Source organism: Brassica oleracea, chromosome C3 (assembly GCF_000695525.1).
Source record: "Brassica oleracea var. oleracea cultivar TO1000 chromosome C3, BOL, whole genome shotgun sequence".
Classification (NCBI taxonomy): Eukaryota; Viridiplantae; Streptophyta; class Magnoliopsida; order Brassicales; family Brassicaceae; genus Brassica; species Brassica oleracea.
In genome coordinates this window covers 57,956,986-57,979,936 of record NC_027750.1, presented here as the reverse complement: position 1 = coordinate 57,979,936, position 22,951 = coordinate 57,956,986, and the positions used below count along the sequence as shown (strand labels likewise).

The following is a 22,951-nucleotide window of genomic DNA, read 5'->3' as shown; positions in this document are numbered from 1 at the left end:
TTAGAGTAATTTTTAAATCTCTCTAATATTGTTTGAGCATAATGAGATTGGGTTAAGATAATTCCGTTTGAATTTCTTGTGACTTTAACCCCGAGAATTACATCTACTAATCCCAAGTCTTTCATCTCAAATGTCCCTTTGAGCATGTTCTTTGTTTGATTGATAATGTCTTTATTGCTTCCAATAATGAGCATATCATCTACATATAGACATAGCAAAACATACGCATTTTTGTTTGTTTTGTAGTATATGCATTTGCCACATTCATTTATTTTGAAACCATTTGACATCATTGTATTGTCAAATTTTTCGTGCCATTGTTTAGGAGCTTGTTTAAGCCCATAAAGTGACTTTACAAGTCGACATACTTTGTCTTCCTGTCCGGGAATGACAAAACCTTCAGGTTGTTTCATGTAAATTTCCTCTTCTAAATCACCATTTAGAAAAGCAGTTTTTGCATCCATTTGATAGATTTTTAAGTCTCTTAAGGCTGCGATAGCTATCATCAGTCTTATTGATGTTATTCTCGTCACTCGAGAATATGTATCAAAATAGTCAAGGCCTTCCTTTTGTCGGAATCCTTGAACTACAAGCCTAGACTTGTATTTTCTAAAATTTATACAAAACACTTTCTAGACTTACGCTATAGGATTTGCTGGTTTTGGTTGTGAAAAAACGTTACCAAATGAAGAAGGAGGAGAGTCGATATTTAAAGAGACGGAGAAGACCCACTTCCCGCAACAGCTGCTGCACGTGGGCGAAAATCTCGGGGAGATCGAGGGAAGGTGAGTTGCGAAACTCATTCCGCAAGACTCTCTCTTTTCTCGTTTTAAAATTTTTGAGAGGATAAACTGCATGACATTTTTATTTTCTAGACAAACTATTTGTCATTTTAAATAAAAAATTATGTTGTTTTTCTTGTACTGAATGGCAAAACGTTGAGCTTAATTTGGTCCAAAAAGAATATTCTTATCGGGCCAAAAGCCCTCCACCAAGAACCAAGACCCAAGACCAAGCCCAAGCCTAAGCCCACGCCCACGCCCACCACCACCCCCACCCCCAACTTGTCCCAGAAATGCCAGCCAATTAAGGGCATGTTCAAATACCATAAGACGTTTTGGTAACTTCCTGGACTTTGGAAGGGCACAACCATGCTGCTCTCTCATCCGAGATCTATCTGATGCTGAAGTAGCTGCATGCCTATGTGGTTTGGTGCAACCACAAAGTCAAAGATATTCCACTCCTTCTCGCAATATCTTTATCATTTGTAGGGCTTGTGGTCGCCCGATGCCTCGAGGTTTCATGTGCCCATAATCGTTACTATATGTACCTTTCTAAAATTACCTATATACTTTAACGTACTCACTACTTAAACCACAACTAAAGATTTGCGGCTTTTTTTTACTTCCTATCAATACTAATGTAATAAAACATCAATAAATCCTCTGTTGACTTTTACATATATTGTTTCTTGTTCTGTTTCTAATCACACTATCTAAGCTATTGAAATTTATAAAAAAAAACCTGCATTGTACATGTATGAATATGGTTAGTAATACAATCGCTATTAAAACTATTATATGACCTAATCTTATAGATACCGTCAAGTTAAGAACTTATCCGAAATAATTGAAGCACAAAAATGTATAATCTTTACAGAATGCAAATACCTTATATGATCCAAAACAAACACAAATGTTCGTATAATATACACTATGAAACAGAGCATCAGATATTTTTTTCAACTTTTGTCATCTTCTTTTCAAAAGTTTCAGCTAGTAGTACAATATATTCTCAATCTTTGTAGTATCCAAAAGGATCTAAATGATTGAACAGATTCAACCGAATTTTTTTTTGCATACTCATTTTAAAATATATCTTTGAAAAACCTACGACCAAAGAACTGAACAACAAAAAACCTACGGCCAAAGAAATAGTTACCACACTATCTTTGGCACATTATACCACACAATTTTAGTCCATAGCAAGTGTTTGTTTTTTCATATAAGTTGCTCCCATGTGGAGATTCTGGAGAAACCTGAATGGTAGGAACTAGATGTGACCCAAGAGTAATATCTGGTCCGTGGAAAGGACATGGTATAGAGACGCTCCTGAAGAATCGCATGAAGGATTTGAAGAGGCTGGATTCCAAAGAAAACAATCACATTATCAGCAAATGCAAGATGTGAGTTGCATCTATTTCATCACTGTCACAACACCATGAATCTTGAGTTTTCAAATCAGACACCAAGATCCATGAAATTCCATATATATCTCGAGTTTTCAAAACCTCCTTGAAACAAACATAATAATTCCAATACTAATTAAATCCATGTTTAATATATCAAAAAGACATATATTTGGGATTCAGTTTTGTCTGAGTCACAACTTACTCGGATTACTGATCATGGTGAGAATATTGAAATATGAAGGATGAAGAAATTTAGAAGAAATTTACTTTTCACAATGTGCACAGATTCGGTGAAAAGCTTGTTGCATCTATACTATTAAAACAAGATCATTCTTCTTTTTCCTTTTAATGAAATGACAATTTTTTTTTTCAAAAATACTTTTGAATTTACAAATGAATTTTATGTTTCATCAATGCCATTGTATTCTTTTTTTGGGGCCTATAACTACAAAGGCAGTCCAGAGAAATTATAAGTCTGTTTTATAATAATCAAGATTATTCACTAATTAAATGTCCAAATTTTAAAACCCATTAGTATCATTTGAGAAAAATATTTTATTATATAAAAATAAAATTTAATCTTAAATATAACCCATAAAATCAAAATTTTAGTTGTCATACTTTATTATAAAGATTCTTATATTTTCTTTACGCTATAACATAGTTAAAATTAATAAATACAAGTAAAAATTACAATAAGTATCATAAATTATAATTTATTTTTAAATTATCATTTGGCGTTATAAGTTATAACATACAGGTAGAACGTAATAATTAAAAATAATTTTAAAATAATTATCATTAGGTGTTATAAGTTATAGCACACCAATAGAACTTAGTAATTGTTAATAGGTCTATGAAGATGACAAAAAAAAGGAGAGATTTTACTTTTACATTTGTTTTAGTATCACTTTTCATATATACACTTAGAAGGAGGACATTTTCAGAAATACCTAAATCATTAATAGGCAAAAGACAAAAATAACTCTCTCACAATTCTAATTGAGCAATGACGACGGCAACGCGACGAGATCGAGCGACGAGATCGAGCGACGATGACATCAACGAGATCGAGCGACAACGACGGCAATGAGATCGAACGACGGCAACGAGATCAAGCGACGGCGATGAGATCGAGCGACGGGGACGAGATCAAGACGAGATGGAGTGTATTCTCTCTCACGAAGCAGACAAGATCCAAACTCGAAACCTCAGATTGTCGAATCCTCAGCAAGAATCACAAGTTGTAAGTAATTTTCTCGGATTTTGTTGTTTCGATCTAAGAGAAAAAGTTACCTATTAATAGTCGAATCTAAGAGAAAGAGTTTCGATTCTGAACATTGAGTTTTTGAAAATTTATAATCCTTTGTAAATCTAGGTTTCAAGTAATTTTAAGATTTTTATTGCGAATACCACATAGGGTTGAATTTGACTTGATCTTTGAATAGATGCATATAAAAGAAAAGAGTTTTTGATAGTAAGCATTTCATTAAAAAAATTATAACCCCTTATAAATTTGGGTTTCAGTTCCAGTCAATTTCGAAATTTTTCCGATGCGGCGATGATGATGATGATTCTCTACTGTAAAATTGATTCGTGGTGGAGTTTATTTGCGACATTACGAAGAATGGCTATAAGTTGAAGCTATAGATTCTTTTCCTCTGGCATCAGATCATCTTTGATCACTTCACAAGTTTGAAGAGATTGTAGGATCTGGGTTTTTACCATTGAAATCAATTAAGGATTAGGGATTACGATTTGTTGCAACATTGAGATTCAGAATATTCATTAATCTGAAGAAGGTAAACGATTGATTAGAGATGAGTATGCAATTTGATTTTGTGTCTTGAAATTTTAGGAATTGGGTTTACGAATTAATTAAATACTATGGGTATTGAGACTTTAGTATTGAAATTATTTATAAGGATTTATTAAATAATTTATAAGGGTTTGTAAATTCAGTTGTTATTTAGGGTCTGTCAAGTGGAAGCTTAGTCTAAGCAACGTCATAGACGTTGTTTTGTATTATCATTATTTTCAAAGGGTGAACCGAATATAAGATTTCCATGATTTTTTTTTGATGATCCTGGTATCCGGAGCCTCGAGAGGATCCGACTAGCGCCAATGACCGTCCACCGGAGCTTAGCCGGGGAGCCCGCCGAGGCATCCAGGAGGGCTGGTGATCACCCCATGTAAATCCTACCAGTGGCCACACGTTAGCAGGCTTCTCCGTATTGGGCCCGAAGGTCCCACAAGATAATCACCTCCCAGCGGCACTCGAACCCATGACTTTCCAGGTTGAGTTTAACCACTGGACCACTAACACGTGGTTGATTTCCAAGATTTAGAGAAGTGTGCATAACTATTGTGTTGTATGACATTGCTGAAAAACATGAATACACAATAAATTATTTACAATTCTAGTTCATAGCATTAAATTGAGAAAGATTGGATAACTATAGTTTATATGTAATGATATCACCGAAATTTGTGTTCATAGATTGGATTGAAGAGCTAAAAGCTAAGCATGTCCCCGGAGCTTTTTTAAGAAAACTAAATGATATGTCTTTGGAACTGTCCTAGAAGAGTTTAACACTAAGGTAACAAAGCTCAAATATTTTTTTTACTATGTGCACTTCTTTGCACTCACCATTATTTTTTTTCTTTGTTTCTCATCATAGCATTCTAGATCAGTTAGCTTTCCTAATGCAACTTGCACCTGTTTTATCCATTCCTCCATCCTCAATCCATTCCACCTTCGAGTGTTTAATATTCAGCAAAATCAAAATGCTCATCACATATGCCAAGATATACACCATTTAGTCTGATCCATCTTTCAATCTATTTATGTATTCTTCAATATATCAATTGTGTTTGCAAGAAGGAAGTATCTATAATGACTAATAAAGCTATTCATGTTTGTTTATAAGGGTTTATAAAATCAATCATATGAATATATAAAACAGTTTTGTATATTACCCATTTATAATAGTTTATAAAACTTTTTATGAACCATTAATATTTATAAATTTTTATAGTTATCTCTAAGGTTTATAAAACACTTAAAATATTTATAAAACTATTTATAAGGGTTTATAAAATCATTTATAAGAATTTATAAATCATTCATAAGAGTTTATAAATCTATTTATAAGAGTTTATAAAAAAATTATAAGAGTTTAATAATCTTCATAACACAATTTATAAGATGTAATACATCATTTAGAAGAATTTACAAATCCTTACAAAAATTTATAAGTAAATCTTTATAAAGCTATTTATAAGTGTTCAAAACGATCCATTGAGGAAGAGTTCACCACCAGAAGGTTGCTTGAGAGATGTTGGATCCTGCAGAGATGAGGACGTGACGGTGGCTTGTCGACTAGAAGGCTCAGTCTTTCACGCTCCATCAGCGACAACAAGCTCATCATAAGATCATTTCAGTACCAGTTAGATCTCGACAGTCGCTTGATCTCTACCTCAGACGCTTGTTTCTTCTTCACCTCAAAGATAAGTATCTTATAACCTTTATGAGATAATTGCAGTTGATTGCTTTGTTATTTGCAACCTGTGCATAATGATTAGTGATTGATAAATTACAAACATCATTTGCAAGAGCCAAGCATTAACACGAGCTAAACCATAGCTTGCTTATCCATTACACAAAACTTTGATTATCTCTTTTGGATAAACTTGATCTGATAATCATCATATTTTTTTTGTGAGACAGAATCAATTGCGAGGCAGACATATGACAAGATCAGACTCTGGTACAAGCTCTAGCTGACGTGATCACGGTCCGCACAACTCCTGCTGACTTCATCGTCGCCAATCTCGAGCTCATCACCGGACCTCGCAACTCACAGCACGTTTCTCTTGACAGCAACGTTATCATAGCCTGACGAGTCGTACACACCAACAACTTGCTTGGCACACATGATCTCACCACGAGACTTCGGGTCGGCAATAGTTCGGTAAACTTGTATTTTAGGCACGAGTTTAAATTGAACTTGCTTTTTATAAGGCTCGAGTTTGCGGTCGACTCGCTTATTGTTAGACACGAGTTTACAAAAACTCAACTTTGGCTAGGCACGAGTTTACAGAAGCTCTCCTTCTACTAGGCACGAGTTCTCAGTAAACTCGCCATTGTCTTAGCATGAGTTAAGTAAACTCGTCTTTCGCTAAGCATGAGTTTAAAGCAAACTCGTTTTTTACTAGGCACAAGTTCGAAATAAACTCGCCTAAACCGTCATAGGCTTGAGTATGTCTAGTTCATTGTCTAATAAACCCTATTCGTAAACTTCGGAGAGATCGATTCCATCTCTCTCAACGAACTTGGGGGGACTTATTGTTGGAGATGGATTTACATCCTCCTCAAGGCCCATTAGACATTGAACTAGACCCATATTGTCCCTAGGCTTCATCTTTCTATAAATAAAGAGCTACCTCCTTATGAGAAATGATCTTTTCCTCTTCTTAGACTTTAAAGAACATATTTTCATAGAGATTTTGTATTCTAAGGTTAACTTTACCTTTGTAATCATCTTTGTAATGAACATTTAATCAATGAAATCTTTTTTATGTTCTTTTTCCATTTGATTTCATTTCAAGATTTCTCCTAAGCTTCAAGAATCTAATCATTCAACTTAGATTCTTTTATTGTATTGATTCAACAAACATCACCAGCATAAACACCATTTTTGGATCAAACACATACTCAATTAAAATATGTAGTCACTGTTGTAGGGCTAATACAATGGAGGGGGAGGGGGTGAAAAGGTGTTCAGTTATCAATCATGCAAAATCAGAGAGTACCAATAAACAGAGCAGTTGTTGAAAACCCTGAGATGTTGCTACTAGATAAAGCAACAAGGCAGAATGAGAGAGTAGCAATAAACAGCAATTCAATCAAACAATTTAATTTTTGAAACACCACACTCACTTTAGTGGCTGGAGCTGGTGGTTTTGGTGCTCTGCTTTTTTTGGTTTGCCAATTGTGTTTCAGCCCTTGCCTGAAAACCAATTTTATTCTAGCATTTTAAATACTTTTAGTTGTCATTCTCAAAAAATTCCAAGAGAACAAGAAGCTGTTCTTTATCTTTATCTGCTAATTACCGTCCTATTTGACTAAAAAGATAAAGACGGGCTGATAATCATGATTCTTCTTAAATTTTCAAGAGCTTATAAACAGCAGCTCATCAATGTTTTTCACTGGCATGTTATATGCAGGCCAATAAGAGATAATTAAATAACATGCCACTGAGTTTTAGATAGAAAGATTGTTGACCATGTGAGTTTATCGAGAAACTCATTCTCATCTTCATTCAAAGCTTCGGGTAGTCTTTGAATTATAATTCAGAGAAGCGTTAAAGACTTTCCCTTCTTCAGTGAAACCATTAAACAAAAGGCACGAAACAAAATTTGTAACTCCAGAAATAAGAAATTAATCAAAGAGATAACCATAAGCGATTAACGAAGGGACCAATATGGCTAGAATTTTCTATAAAACGTGACTTACAAAGATCATCCACAGTGACTGTCCCCAATAACAATGGACCAAACACACAATTTGTTTCTCTGTTTTAACCAGATTAATTTTGGCTAAAAATTCAACGTTAATCTAACAACCGTACATGGTACATCAACGGGAGATCAATAACAAAGCGTCTTTGATGAATTCAACAACACGCCTACACATCGCTGAAAATGCCTCCACCTACAACTACAAAACCAAATAGGAACAACGCAACAAACAAGTTAAAGAAAGAAAAGATATTAAAAAAAAGTTAACATAGTTGTCTTCTTTAAACGTGCTTGCGCGGGGCTCGACCCTAGTACTATTAATGCTTCTATACAAATAGATTTTACTAAGGGTTCATTAATGCTTTTATATCAGTAGGCTCAAGTTTCAATTCCCGGAGAAACCGATTTATTGAACAATTATACAGGCTACGCATGAAAGACTTACAACGGATATTCAACATTGTTCAAGTATTAATCCCGGTCAGGCGGATCTTCATAGGGCGGCTCTGGTGATGAAGTTAGACGTAGATCCTCATAAGGCAGGTAATATTATCGATTGTCGAATCGTTTATGTAATCTTTTTCATAATTGTAATATCCTAGTAAATCAGTGTTAAAAAAAATTCCTAAATACTATTATAAAAAAGGTTAGTTAATAAGAAAAAAAAAATTTGGTGAAAAGAAAAAAGTGATCTCCGTGAAGACATTGTCTCTCAGCTTGTTCTGGCCGTGTCGGCGTGTGCGCCGGTTACGGTTCCATTTGTCTGTGTTTTGCCTCCTGCCAGCTCTCCTCTCCTTCGGTGATATGCATGACGCCCTAGTTACAGAAGACGATGGCATCGCTCATATCTGATTTATAGATCTCGATTTTGATGCTTCTCCCTTCCAATCTGGAGTAAAGGCGAGTCGTTAGGAGCTTTGGAGGGTCTGTGGGGGGTCAGATTTAGTTGGCTTAGGGTTTGGTGTCCCAATTTTCTCTTTCCAGTGAGGTCCAAACCCTAGCGGAGTCTGTGTGTAAGATCGTATGTTGGTAAAGTTCTTATGGGAGCAAGGAGCACAATCCGGTTTTTATCACCAGTACTTTTCCCTTGTCTTGCGGCTGTTCGGTTGGATTTAAGAATTTGTCAGCTTGGGTTCTCTTTGATAAGAAGGTTGGTTGCTTCATCACCGTCTTGGTTTGCTTGAAATGCCTTGCTAGTCTCAAATATTTTTTCTGGTGTGCGGTGGCAGGTTTATACCGTCTCTGATGTGTGTTGTTACTTCTTCCATCGAGGTTGGTGAGGCGGCTTCAGGAAAGTCTATGGTGATTGTGTGCTTCCGTTTTCTTATCCTTATCCTTGCATAGACTTTGTCGAAGGTTCCCTAAAATCTGGAGGGTCTTGTTTTAGCTTAGCTTGGTGTATGAATGTAATGTGATTAAGAAATCTTTGATTTTTTGGAGATTGTGTGGTCTTGAGGCTATGGTGGTTTATTGGTGGCTGTTTAGGATTCTCTGGTCGGATCCCTTGACCATGGTCTTTAGCCTTTTCTCTTGTCCTCTTTGGTGACAAGTCGCTTATCGTGCTCTTTCGGTAAGGTCTAGTTGTCCGACCTTCGTTTCCAGTGTTGACATAGGACATACGGTTCCCGCGGAAGATCACGTTGGTGAGCCGTGTGATGGGAAACCTTCCCGCACGGTTCGGAGAGGACTGAATTAGAATGAGAGGTTCACCACCACATCATTTCATGCAAGGGGAGCTCGCTCGTTTGGCAAATAGGTCCGACTCGTAATTCACTTCTGACTCTGTGTTCGATAGCCCGACCGTAGTGATGTTAATTGTGGTTACATCCATAAGTAGCTTGGTCCATCTTTATTCCATTTCAAGGGCCACCAGAGGCACAAAGCAGGCGAATATCCGGCTCAGTGCGAAGCTTCGGTGGGGAGAAGTTATGCTGTTTCTTGGTTTTTAACCGATGGGTTCTCCAGATTTCTTGGTAAGAGATTGTGGAGTTATAGCTCAATTGTGTACGGTCTCTGAGTAGTTGATTGTCAATCGTCTTCTTCGTCAGCTTCTCAGGGTGTTAGATACGTTTTCTCGTGGCTTCCTGTGTTGAAGCTTGTTCTTGGGTGGCGTTGGCTTGTGGTTCCTGGTTTGGAACGTGTCTTGGAGCTCTTATCTCACCTCATATAAATTGGATCGTCATCGCTTTCTCGTTCATTTCGGCTTCTGTTATCGTTCAGCTTCATATCTGTAGTGATTATTGGTATGTTCCAAGAAGATTTCACTGATCACTTTTCTGTCTTGTTTGTGTGATGTCATGTGTTGTTGCCGTTTTATATTTGGCTCCGAAAAGTTATGTTTACCTTGTCAGCTTGTGGCTCTGTAATGGTATTGCATCAAACGTTTAAAAGTCTATTAAACTAACAGATAACAAAAAAAAAATTGCTAACTACAACAAGGTATTGATGGAGTTTTGTCATATATCCTAAATCTTTTTAATCATTTACGAAGGGATATTGTAAACTTATCTCTTTTTTTTTGGAACTACATTGTAAACTTATGGTTTTTTAACGTGAAAACCCCTCAACTAAGTTTGTTTTGAGTAAAAACCTATAAACTAAGTATTTAACGAAAAAACCCACAAACTAACTTTATTTAATAAATTAAACCCTAACAGGTCATAATTACCATTACTACCGGTAAATCTTTAGTTTGAGGGGTTTGTACATTAAGTAAACATAGTTGAGGGGTTTTACCATTAAAAATCAAAAAAAGAAAAATTCAAAATTTTATAATATTATCTAAAAATTAGTAACTTAAATTTTCAAAATTAGCACTTTTAAATTTTTTTTGTAAATATATGAGTTTGATGTGTTTTTAACATCAACATTATATATGTATAATTAAAAATGTAAAAACTCAGAAAATATAATAAAAATTATCTAAAGATTTATTATTACAGTTTTATTAGAAAAGATATAATTTCTATTATATTTTCTTGTTTTTTACATTTTTAACCTTTTAGTAATTCTATTACATGTAAATTTTATTACATTTTTACTAGATAAGATATAATTTTTATTACATTTTTTTTGTCTTTTAAATTTTTAACATTTTAGTAATTTTATTACAGGTAAATCTTTAGATAATTTTTTATTATATTTTATGGGTTTTTAAATTTTAAATTTACACATATATGATGTTGATGTTCAAAACATATCAAACTTATATATTTACAAAAAAAATTAAAAGTGTTAATTTTGAAAATTTCAGTTACTAATTTTTTAGATAATATTATAAAATTTTTGATTTTTTTTTTTAATTTTTAAGGGTAAAACCCCTCAACTATGTTTACTGAATGTAGAAACTTTTAAACTAAAGATTTACCGATAGTAACGGTAATTATGACTTGTTAGGATTTAATTCATTAAATAAAGTTAGTTTGAAGGTTTTTTTGTTAAATACTTAGTTTGGGGATTTTTACCCAAAACAAACTTAGTCTAGGGGTTTTAGCGTTAAAAATCCTACGCTTATCTTATCTCTCTCAATTGGTAGTAATCTTGACATATTGGGCCTCAAAGGGCCAATATAGACCGAAAAACCCGAAACCATTATTAACGTGTGTATATGCCCAGCCGAAGATGATCTTATCCGGAAAATTGATATTTTCGATTTAGAGAATCTCAAAAGCATTATCAGATCGAAGGAGGAAAAACTGCAATTTGGCTCAGAAAATAAAACTTCTAGTAATAAATTTGTAAAAGTCAATTAGTTAAGATTTATTGTTAATTATTCAGATTATTTTTAATTACATAATTTTTAGTATTATACAATTGAATCAGAAAATGTTTATAAAAAATTAGGAAATTGCGGTAAATAGCAATGAAAACTTATTTAATTAGGTAAATAGATAAAACATTGTGCATTTTTCATTAATACGAGTGTGCCCCCTATATTTAGACGTAAGTGGAGTACTGACACAACTGGTACCTCTCGACTCCTCACATATGAAACCAGTTACCTAAATAATAATTTAAAACGGAATTGATCGACGAAACCACTGTAGCCTCAATTATCCGTGCTCTGCAAATCTTTCTCAACATTCCAAGTCACCGCTCCTCCTTCTCTGCCACGTCCTTGCTCGCCAATTCCGTCGCGGCTTTCTTCTTCCACCATCAACTGAAACCGGAGCCACCATGGTCGTGGTCTCACGACAAGACCACTTCCGTGAACCACCACAAACTACATCTTCGTTCTCAGCTCTGTGCCGGCTTCTCCCCCCCCCCCCAGGACCATTTCCGCATTCCCCTGCGACGTCTCTGTCTTCCTCGTCGTGTTCGTCGAGATCCTCAGCCACGACAATCGCTCATAACCACCGTGATTCAAGCTTTGCCGGCGTGGAAAGACCAATCCTAGGGCTCCATTCTTCGTCATGTCCTGCTCCGTCGCGGCCGTCTTCACCGGATTCAGGCTTTGCCGTCGGTATCGAAGTGAAGAGGAGGTTCCAATGGTGATTTCCCAGACTTTTGTAAAATAGGTCCCTGAACTTCTGTTTCTTTACAAAGAAACCTAGAATTTCAGCATGTGCAAAAATATCCTATTAATTTAGCCCCAGACATTTCAATTTAGCCCAAGCGAATATTCTGAATTTACAGCGTTGGTCTCTAAACACTAAACTCTAAATACTAAACACTAAACTCTAAACCCTTGGATAAGCCATAATCTCTAGGGTTTAGGATTTGTCGAAGGGATTACGGGTTAGGATCAATGGTTTAGTGTTTTTAAAATTTAGTGTTTAGTGTTTTGATTTAGGGTATATGATTTATCCAAGGGGTTATGGTTTACCCAAGGGTTTAGGGTTTACCCTATGGTTTAGGATTTATGGTTTAGGGTTTAGTGCATTGCTGAAGACGTTAAAATATTTTTAAAAAAATCTTTTTTTTTTGCAACTAGTAAATTTTTTTTACAAATAAAACATAATATAGGTTCACCAACCAATAGGATTTGTCGAATGGATTAAGGGTTAAGGGTTTAGTGTTTAGTGCTTCTATTTAGGGTATAGGATTTATCCTAGGACTTATGGTTTACCCAATGGTTTAGGGTTTACCCTAGGTTTATGATTTATGGTTTAGGGTTTAGTGTTTTGCTGAAGACGTTAAGATATTTTTTAAAAAAATCTTTTTTTTTTGCAACTAGTAATTTAAAAAAAACATAATATAGGTTCACCAACCAATATTATTATTTTTATTTCATATTCAATATTTCATATTTAATATTTTTTAAAAAAAAGGTCTTGCGTATCTCAGAGAAAACAAGTACTTCTTGTTTGTTTGTTCGTTTGCTGACTAGGGTCTGGTGATGGTCTTTCAGGAGAGTAAGATTCTCAAGTTCTTAGGTTTATGTGGAATCCACTCGCGTGAGCCCGGATCTGTCGTGTTCTTGTCGGCGATTGAGATACGAGGAGGCGTCTCTTGGCCGGAGGAGAATTTGAGGAGGAGAGAGCCCGTAAGAAGTGGAAGTGAGGGAAACGAGATGGTGAGTGTTGCCTTTTCTAGCCGGAGGATTGTGAACCAACGGCGTCGGAAAAGAGAACGCTTTGTGGATCGCTGGAGATGGGGACTCAGAGGCGAGCTTCATCGCCGGGGAAGAAGAGAGAGAAGTAGAAGAAGCTGAAGAAGAGGTTTTTGGAGTAGAAGAACCCATTTTGAGTTGAATTTAACAAACACTGAGCTTTGAAAGATTTAGTTTGGTTTCTCTTTCTGGGTTCTTCTGAGATGTTTGATTCTCTCTCTCTCGAGTATATATCTCATTGCTTTTATGATTTTTGTTTTATTAACTCTGTGTTCCTAATGCATAAAAACTTCACCTTTGTGATTCTTGATTCTCAATTCTTGTTTGGTTTTGCTCATCAAAGTTTGAATTCTTTTTCCTTTTTAATCTTTATGTACAAGAACAAATGCCGTTACATTATTATAGAGAAAAATCTTTGTAGCCTTTCATATAAAACATCCAACTTTTTGTTTACTCAGAACCGAGTTTTCCGTTTCTTAAATGGTTGCAGATGAACTCGATAAATGCAGCCATAGACAGACGTATCTGATGAGGGAGTAGGCTCGTTGTACGGATGGCGTTTTAGAGTTTTGGCACCAAAACCAAACCAATCATGACTCTAAGAAACTAAACCAAGAAAGGCGATGAAGATCATGTCTCTAAGAAACCAAACCAAGAAAGGCGATGAAGACAGAGCATTGTAGCCTTCATGGACGAAACAACTGGATAGCGGAATAAATACATGGATTTTTAACATATATCTCTTGAATACTACTAATTTAAAAATGTAATATGTCACACGAATAAATATATAGATCTACAAGATGAATACAAACCCATTATATATACATTTAATCAGATTCGGCACCGTATATCTGGTACTATTAATCAGTTAATATATAAAATTTACAACAAAAAAAAAATCATTGCTATATTACTGTAAACTTCTCTGGATTACATTTTATTTTAATGTTGTGATATTTTAGTATCGGTTTGTACTACATATATCTGGATATCTCGTTAGAGAATAATCGAATCTTATAAATATATCCGATTACAAAGTAACTTATCATGTTATGATTAAGTGTTTACATACTTAACACCTATGATATTTGAGTTTAGGGATGTGAGGGTTCAGGGATGTAAGGGTTTAGGGTATAGTGATTAATAATTTTGATGCTGATTTTACAATTATCTTTTTATATTTAGTATGTATGAATAATGTATATTGTTTTGTAGTAGGTGTGATGAACTTTTACCCAATGGTTAAGGGATATATATAATTTATGTTTAATTGTTAACTACTTAAAGAAAGTTTAAACGTATGATATTTGGGTTTAGGGATGTTATGGTTTTAGGGTATAGTGATTACTAATTTTGATGTTGTTTTAGTATCTATGACTAGTTTATACTGTTTTGATGACGGTGTTCTCTAACTAATATCATGGTTAAGGGTTTTTGGTCTACAACTTAAAATTTATCTGTTGTGCCCTCTAATAGTTAGGGCTCTGATTTTTATGTGTACGGGTGTTGTAATAATTATCCAAAAAGATTGTTTTTTGATTTTATCATAGTTGTATGTCAATTTTATACGGATTTTACACCACATAACCTCTAATTATAAAAATGAGAAATTAGGCCCCATGTACCTAGAAAGATCCATAATTAGATAAATATCCTAAAAACTATTGATATTTTTAAACCTCAATTTTGTCTCTGCCCTTGCCCTTCCCCATGTCTCTGTCCCTGCCCTGCCAGCCCTTGCCCATACTTCTTCCTTCTCCTTTTCGTATCTCACTAAATTTTTTTACCAAATAATAATATTTTTTTCTTTTTTTCATCTTCTCTAATCCATTATCACACCCTTTTTTTACAAATAAATTTCTTCTCTTTTCTATATTCACATTCATGGATCCAATAAAATTACCTCCTCGATGAGTTCATCTAGAACTGGTAGGAGAGAAGATTTGATCCTAACACAAACCAAAAATTGATTGAATCAAATCTCTCACCATGAACCGATGAGATTGAATTTCTGCAGAACTTGATGTTTGGAAATCTTATATCTTTATCACCTCATGAGTTCGTCTACCACAATCTCTTCGTCGGTTCACTCGGTCTCAACCACCACTGTACGTATTGGATAGATCTCCTCGATTCAGATGCTGGTGTATGTATGGGCTGTACAGTCAGAAAGATAGGGTCTCCCCGATATTGATAACACTTCAGTAGCGAGTATAGTGAACAGGTAAATCTTTGCTTAGATGTTACAATACATGTTAAAGATTTTTTAAATGGGTTATAAGATGTTAATAAATAGCTGACATTGGTTTGTACATAGTTTGTTAAATGGTACGAAATTGATTACCGGTCTAACAAGTCATATAACATTGTACGTCACAACTTAGCAGTTACATTTTATACAATATGTTGTCATTAACAGGTACATGTTTGGTTAGCTGTTATAAAACATATTATCGCTTTTTAAATTGGTTGGCAAGATGTTAAAAATAACTATTGTTACCTGGTATATATTTTCTTAAAAGGTAAAAAATAGATTATCGTGTTAACTTAATCATTATCTATTCAACTAATATATTATTAGCGGTTAACAATTATTGTATATAAATCAAGCAATTATTGTATTGTTGCTAATACTTTATTGTGTTTCTTTTCTCTTTATCGACTGTGTTTTCTCTCTCTTCTGAAATAGTTGCACACTGTAGAGTCCGTAAAATCCTAGAACTAATCGTAATCTTTTTGGAAGGTTTGGAGATTTAAGAAGATGAGGAGGTTATCGTATGATTGGCGTTGGAAACATAGTAGATCATGATTTGGAGATTTAAGAAGAAGATTGATTGATTTTAAATGAAGCTTTAATCTTAACAAAGGTTGAGATAATTGGGAGAAAAAGAGATAGATGAAAGATGTATGAATTCAGGAAAGAAAGAGAAACAAGATGAAACTTTAGGGCAGGGGTAAAATGGGAAAGGGAGATACAAATATCTACAGTGAACTTGAGTTTTGGTTTCGGGTAGTTACTTAATTTTCCAGCGGTTTGGGTATATTCACCCGATTGTCTCTATAAAAATAGCCCCACGGTTATGTTAAATGTGTGGTTTACTATTTAGAAACCTAATAAACTTTAAACATATGCTATTTGGGTTTAGTGAATTAGGGCTTGTGAGTTTAGTGTTTAGTATTTTTGTTCTATTATATAGTAGTTTTTCAAAGTATATTTATCATTATTTACTTAGTTCTAAATGTTTTACCCACTACGGTTTAAATACTTAACATAGTTAAAACCTATGATATTTTGGTTCATGGATGTTAGGGTTTAGGGTATAGTGATTACTAATTTTGAGGTTGTTTTATGCTTTTCTACCTATATTTAGTATGTAGGACTAGTTTATATTTAGTGTAGTGTTTAAAAATCATATTATAAATATATGTAATGTTGTGATATTTTTAGGATCGGTTTGTACTACATATATCTGGATATCTCGTTATAGAAATATCGAATTTTATAAATATATCTGGTTACAAAGTATCTTATCCCGTTATATTTCTCGTCTTGACTTTGTACATAGGGTTCAGAAGCGAAGTTATCAAAAGTTCAGAGACCGGCGCTGTAAATTCAGAATATTTGCTTGGGCTAAATTGTGTGTTTGAAATGTCTAGGGCTGAATTAATAGGATATTTCTGCACATACTGAAAGTCTGGATCTCTTTGTAAAGAACCAGAAGTTCAGGGACCTGTTTTTCAAAGTACGGGAAATCACCATTGGAACTCCTCTTCATTTCGATCCCGACATCAAAGCCTGAATCCGGTGAAACCGGCCTCGAAGGAGCAAGACATGACGAAGAATGGAGCCCTAGGATTGGTATTTCCACGCCGGAAAAAAACGTGAATCACGGTGGTTATGAGCAATTGTCGTGGCTGAGGATTTTGACGAACACGACGAGGAAGACAAAGACGTCGCAGAGAAATGCGGAAGTGGTCCTGTCGTGGCAGAGAAGCTGGCACAGAGCCGAAAAGCAAGATGGAGTTTATTGTGGTTCGCGGAAGTGGTCCTCTCGTGAGACGACGACCATGGTGGCTCCGGTTTCAGTTGATGGGGAAAAAGAAATCCACGACGGAATTGGCGAGCAAGGACATGAAAGAGAAAGATGTAGCTTGGTTTCGTCGATCAATTCCTTTTTAAATTATTATTTACGTAACCGGTTTCATATGTGGGGAAGTAGATAACACATATATACTTAAGTTATTTTCTTTTTCAATTTGCTCATGTCCTTTTCAACCTTTCATCAATTGAGTAATAAGACAATTTATAACCTCTTAGTTTGCCGGTTCCAAGTCAAGCTAGTAGGTGTATCAGATTGCTGTCGAGGACAAAAATGTCAATGCGCCACCTTCAATCTCCATGTTTTCAAATTAATAAAACAAATGCACACTTCTGCAAATTTTTGCTATAATTTGTATATTCGCCTAATTAACCCTAATAATTTTCAGTATAATAAAAGTAGTAAGGGTTTGACTGGTTCAAACTTGGCGGTTGGGGTTGTGGGTGCGGGAGTTTGTGGAAGCGGGTGGTTGTGATTTCAAGCGTTATTAATTGTTTCATGATTGGCACAACGTCCGAAAATGATTGCGTTTACGGGTAATTTTTGACTGGTTTATCTGGAGATGCAAAAATCAATTAATAAAAAATATTTAATAGACATAAAGTTTAATTACAAAAATGCTAATTTTAAAACTCAATATAAATAATAAATATAAAATTATATTTATAAAAATATAGTATTAAACTTTTATATATATAATAGTATTTATAATTATTTATTTTTATATTTATATAATTTTTATAAAATAAAAAAAAATAATTCTTCTGCAACCGCAAACGTTAGCTGGAACCAGCTTTTGATTTTGAGAGATTTGGAACGTGTAAAACGGTTTGTAACATTTTGTGTGATTGTTGTAGAACGCCGACTACCGTTACCAACCGCAAAAGCTGCATTTACGGGTGATATCGTGGAAACCAGTCAAACCAATCTATTTTTTCATCATAAACAAAATAATAGAATCAGTTATAAACTATTATGTAATAATTTCATAATTTATAATCAGTTATAAATTATTATGTAATAATTTCATAACTTATAATAAAGTTTGCATTAATACAAAAATATTTCGAGAGATAAGAACGGAACTTACAGAGTAAATAATAAAATGTGTGAAACAATGTAATAAAACAGATGGGTAACAAAACTGACTTTATTCCCTTTTTATAACATTATCCTGAGAAAAAGAAATACCATCATCTTCTTGGTAGATGAAACATCCAAGCATCTTCTTCTAACAAAGAAGTCACTATAAGCACTCAAATCCACTTTCCCCTCTTTTTTTACGTCATAAAAAAATGGCGGATATGCCGATGGACATCATCACCGATCTCTTCCTCCGTCTACCGGCGTCGACGCTAGTCCGATGCCGAGTCCTCTCCAAGCCCTGCTTCTCTCTAATCGACAGCCCCGATTTCATCTCCTCTCATCTCCACCACACGCTCGAAACCGGAGACCACCTCATGATCCTCCTCCGAGGACCTCGCCTCCTCGTCACCGTAGACCTCGATTCGCCGGGAAAAGTCTCCGACGTCGAGCACCCCTTAAAAGCCGGCGGTCTAACCGAGGTTTTCGGTTCTTGCAACGGTTTAGTCGGTTTATCGAACTCCCCGACGGATATGGCTCTGTTTAACCCCTCCACGCGTCAGATCCACCGGTTACCGACTGAACCGGTTGATTTCCCCGAAGGGTCGAGGACACGTGGGTACGTGTTTTACGGGTTGGGTTACGATTCGGTTAACGAAGATTACAAAGTCGTGAGGATGATTCAGTGCAAAGGAGGCGCAGCCGATGAGCTTGTGTTCGGTTTCCCGTACGAGGTTAAAGTCTTTAGTTTGAAGATGAACACGTGGAAGAGAGTCAAACGCCTTCTTCCCGCGATTCAGCTACTGTTTTACTTTTATTACCATCTCTTGTACCGTCGCGGGTACGGTGTGCTGGCTTGCAATAGTCTTCACTGGGTTTTACCTAGACGGCCTGGACTTATCGCGTTCAATACTATTATAAGGTTTGATCTTGCGGCAGAGGAGTTTGAGATACTTACCTTCCCTGAGTCTCTTGCGCATGAGAACATCGACATAGGGGTTCTCGAGGGTTGTCTTTGTTTGATGTGTAACCGTGAGTTTACCTCCGTTGATGTTTGGGTCATGAAGGAGTATAAAGTTGAAGGGTCTTGGAGTAAGGTGTTTAGCGTTCCGAAGCCGAAGAGTGTTGAGTCTTTTGACTTTATGAGGCCTCTGCTTTATTCAAAGGATAGGAGGAAGGTTTTGATTGAGGTGAATAACGCGAAGCTTTTGTGGTTTGATTTGGGGAGTAAGAGGTTGAGGACGCTTAGGATAAAGGACTGTGATAGTTCGTATAGCGCGGAGCTGCTTGTGAGTAGCCTTGTTTTGGGGTGTAAAGGTGATCCTAGTGAAGCTAAGAGAAGGAGAGAACGTCGAGCTTTGGAAGATAAGATGATGCAGCAGAGGAATAAGAGGTGGTGCTATATGCTCATCTCTAGTTGGTTTTGATGAGATGTATTAGTGTGCTCAAAACATGTTATGTTGTTACATTTTCAGGGATGATTTTCTGTCAAAGGGGTTCAAGCTGGTGTTATGAGCAAAGCAACGAGAAGTTTAAAAATAAAAACCAAACCCTTGTAAGGTAACTGTAATGAATCTTATTGGAAGTTGTATATAGTATTTAGCTATTTCAGGTGTATAATCTTTTTCTTCAGGTGGAAGTGAAGGTGGAAACGAAATGGTGTTACTACTAACTCTCTTAACCTATATATGTTTAAAATATGTGTATGTAGAAGATACGTGATCTTTCTATCTAGAGTTGTTCCACGACCGAACACAACAACATAAAAGGTGTAATAGAGTGGTTGACCAAACAAAAAAGAGTGTAATAGAATGAATATAATAATGGTATATGCGAACTATGTTTGAGTCTTGTATGTTGGTATATTCGACTAAAACGTCATGTATTCTAACTGTAGGATTAAACTACTTGAGTCACAATGGTTGACTCAATAAGTAGTAGAACCAGTCAAAGTTAAAAGAGTAATTTGACCAAAGGGAATCTGATTTCATGCAACTCAACTGAAGTGAATGTAGGTTGGTTCTTGGGCATATATATCTGGGCTTCAGGTTTTTCAGCTTGGTCATTGGGCACATGTAGCAATACATTTCTTATTACAGCAATTTAACTGAATCAAAGTCTCGGATTGACCACATGGGTCAAAAAAAAGTCTGATTTGGCCTTAACTTAATTTTTATTTATTTTATATTAAAATTTAAATACAAAACAATGGTAAATAACTAGAAAACCAAAAGACATCACCTTATTTACTATCTGTGCTATTCGACCTGTAATCTAACCAAATAACCCCACCCGGTTTTAACCCAAATTCTTTTTCTTCTTCCTCTTCCTCCATTTATGTTTTTTTAACTTCTTCACTTAAAATCAAAATCAAAATTTTTATTCAAATATTCACTGATTTTTTTTTCTTATCTCAAAACGATCAATCATAGAGATATTTAATCAATTTTATCTTATTCGAACGAGTTTAGTGTTTTATGTTCGAGTTCATGTTAAAGAAGAATACATAGTATTACTAGTATAACTCAAACTAGTACAACTAATACAACTCAAACTAGTATAACTAGTACAACTAGAACTAGTATAACCGGTACAACTTTGGAATTAATATGGTGATATTTTGGTTTTGGTTTTGAGTGTATGAATGATGCTATAAAATAGAATGAGGTGGAACTACTGAGACATGTTGGTCTAATCTTTCTCCGATTGAATGTGTGAAAATACATAAATAGTTTATTTTCAATAATATTTGATTTGATAATTATTTGTTTACAAGTTGTATTAGTTATACTTGTTGTACCATTTCGAAAAAATACTCATCATCATATTTTTGGTTACAAAACCAAAGAAAGTAGTCGTGGAGCCGGAAAGTTGCGGTAGAAAGCCAATTAGAAGAGTATGCAAAAGATGATGTAAAAATCATCATGAGCTCGAAAAGAATGCATAAGCATTCATGAAAATAAGACAGGAAATTGACCAATTGTAAACACATATACAAGAAGGATGTGGTAAAACTTGCATATTTTGATATGAAGAGATAACATACCAATGTTTGTTGTATTTCCATCGAGAGGATGAAAGCCCTTTAAGAAAAAAATTTATAAGAAAAAAATGAATTATGTATGACAAGTATAATTAGTACAACTAGTACCATACTCAATATAGTTGTACTTTGGCTTTAAAATTAAAAAAATTGAGTTCTACCATATAAACACATCACTTGTACCATTTTTTATGTGTTCATACCAAAGTGAGCTATTTGGCATAGCTTTTGAAAACTTATGTCGTTTTCGGCTTTCTTATAACTTATGTTCGTAAGACTTATGTTCTTTTGGATGTTAAAACCTATGTTCTTTTGTATGTTAAAACCTATGTATATTAGGATGCTTAATTTTTTTCTTTTGGAGGAATGTTAAAAAAATTTGTGATGAGTTTAAAATTACAGGTATTTAGGTACAACTAATACAACATGTTAAACTACACAATTTTTTCAAGAATGGCACAACTGTTACAACTACTCAACATTAATGTTCAACCAAAATGTTTAAAACATTATACACATTTAAAACGTGATGCACAATACAAAATGAAATAACATAGTTTTACTAGTATTCGAGTTGTACCAGTTTATACATAGTTGTACTCGTTTTTGAGTTGTACTGGTTTGTACATAGTTGTACTTTGGCAATGAAATAAAAAAAAAAGTTGTACCATATAAAAATTAAACTTACCTCAGTTGTACCACTTTTTTTATGTTTACATGTTCATTTTCCCAATACAATGAAATCATTAATTTTGTTAAAATACATTTCATGTACGTTTTCCAAAAATTATATGGACAAAGAAATTAACAAACATTAAAAATATAAGGCAGATCATGCAAACTTATGTGATGGTGTTATAATTTCCAAAGAAAAAAAAATCATCACAAATAAAAAGAAACCTAACTAAATATTTACCAATTTGGCTAGGTAATTTTTTTTCAATATGCAATAACCAATGGAATATTTCAATTTTAGAACCTGAATAGTTGTACTAGTTATATTAGTATCACTAGTCTGGTAAATAAGACATAGTTAGACCAGTTATACTAGTATCACATGTATTGTTTGATACATAGGCAAAAGTTGTACCAGTTGTACCATAGGCAAAAACGATTTATTCTACAATATCATGCTTCATACTTTAACAACATTATATTAAACTTTAGAATCTGACTCATAACGTTAACATCCTCTATATATTATTTGAGAATCATTACAACTTCTTTTTGTAGCCACATCTCATCACTAGAATGATTCTTAGAATCATTAGAGAAATATGTTGGTCCATCTAATTATATAATAAGTTTTTTATTAAACTAACAATAAATTCATCATTAATGTACTTTATTATTTCCTTAAATAAAATTTACGGAATTGCATAATGTGGCTAAAGTATATATGAGAATTAATGATTTTGAATAATAAAGATTTGATAAAAAATAGTGTATCTTCTATC

At 34.5% G+C, this 22,951-nt stretch overlaps 2 protein-coding genes across 2 annotated transcripts in view; one reads left to right on the top strand and one right to left on the bottom strand.

Moving 5' to 3' along the window:
• LOC106331057 (glycine-rich cell wall structural protein 1-like) overlaps nt 1–13,397 on the bottom strand; it is a 15,566-nt gene extending 2,169 nt beyond the window's left edge. The window contains exon 1 of the mRNA XM_013769411.1: nt 13,241–13,397. Within this exon, the coding sequence (XP_013624865.1) occupies nt 13,241–13,397 (157 nt within the window). The remainder of the gene's footprint in view (nt 1–13,240) is intronic.
• Nucleotides 13,398–18,539: 5,142 nt separating this feature from the next.
• On the top strand, nt 18,540–20,412 carry LOC106336276 (F-box protein CPR30-like). Its single transcript, XM_013775062.1, has 3 exons — nt 18,540–19,844; nt 19,927–20,011; nt 20,085–20,412. Exons 1-2 carry the CDS (start codon nt 18,664–18,666, stop codon nt 19,964–19,966), a joined length of 1,221 nt encoding a protein of 406 aa, XP_013630516.1. The 5' UTR covers nt 18,540–18,663; the 3' UTR covers nt 19,967–20,011; nt 20,085–20,412.
• Nucleotides 20,413–22,951: the final 2,539 nt, after the last annotated feature.

Bases quoted from the DNA above. Each gene is read 5' to 3' on its own strand.
- LOC106336276 (XM_013775062.1), top strand. From the start codon at position 18,664: ATGGCGGATATGCCGATGGACATCATCACCGATCTCTTCCTCCGTCTA. The intron at 19,845-19,926 runs GTGGTGCTATAT...TTACATTTTCAG, and splicing joins ATGCAGCAGAGGAATAAGAG to GGATGATTTTCTGTCAAAGG.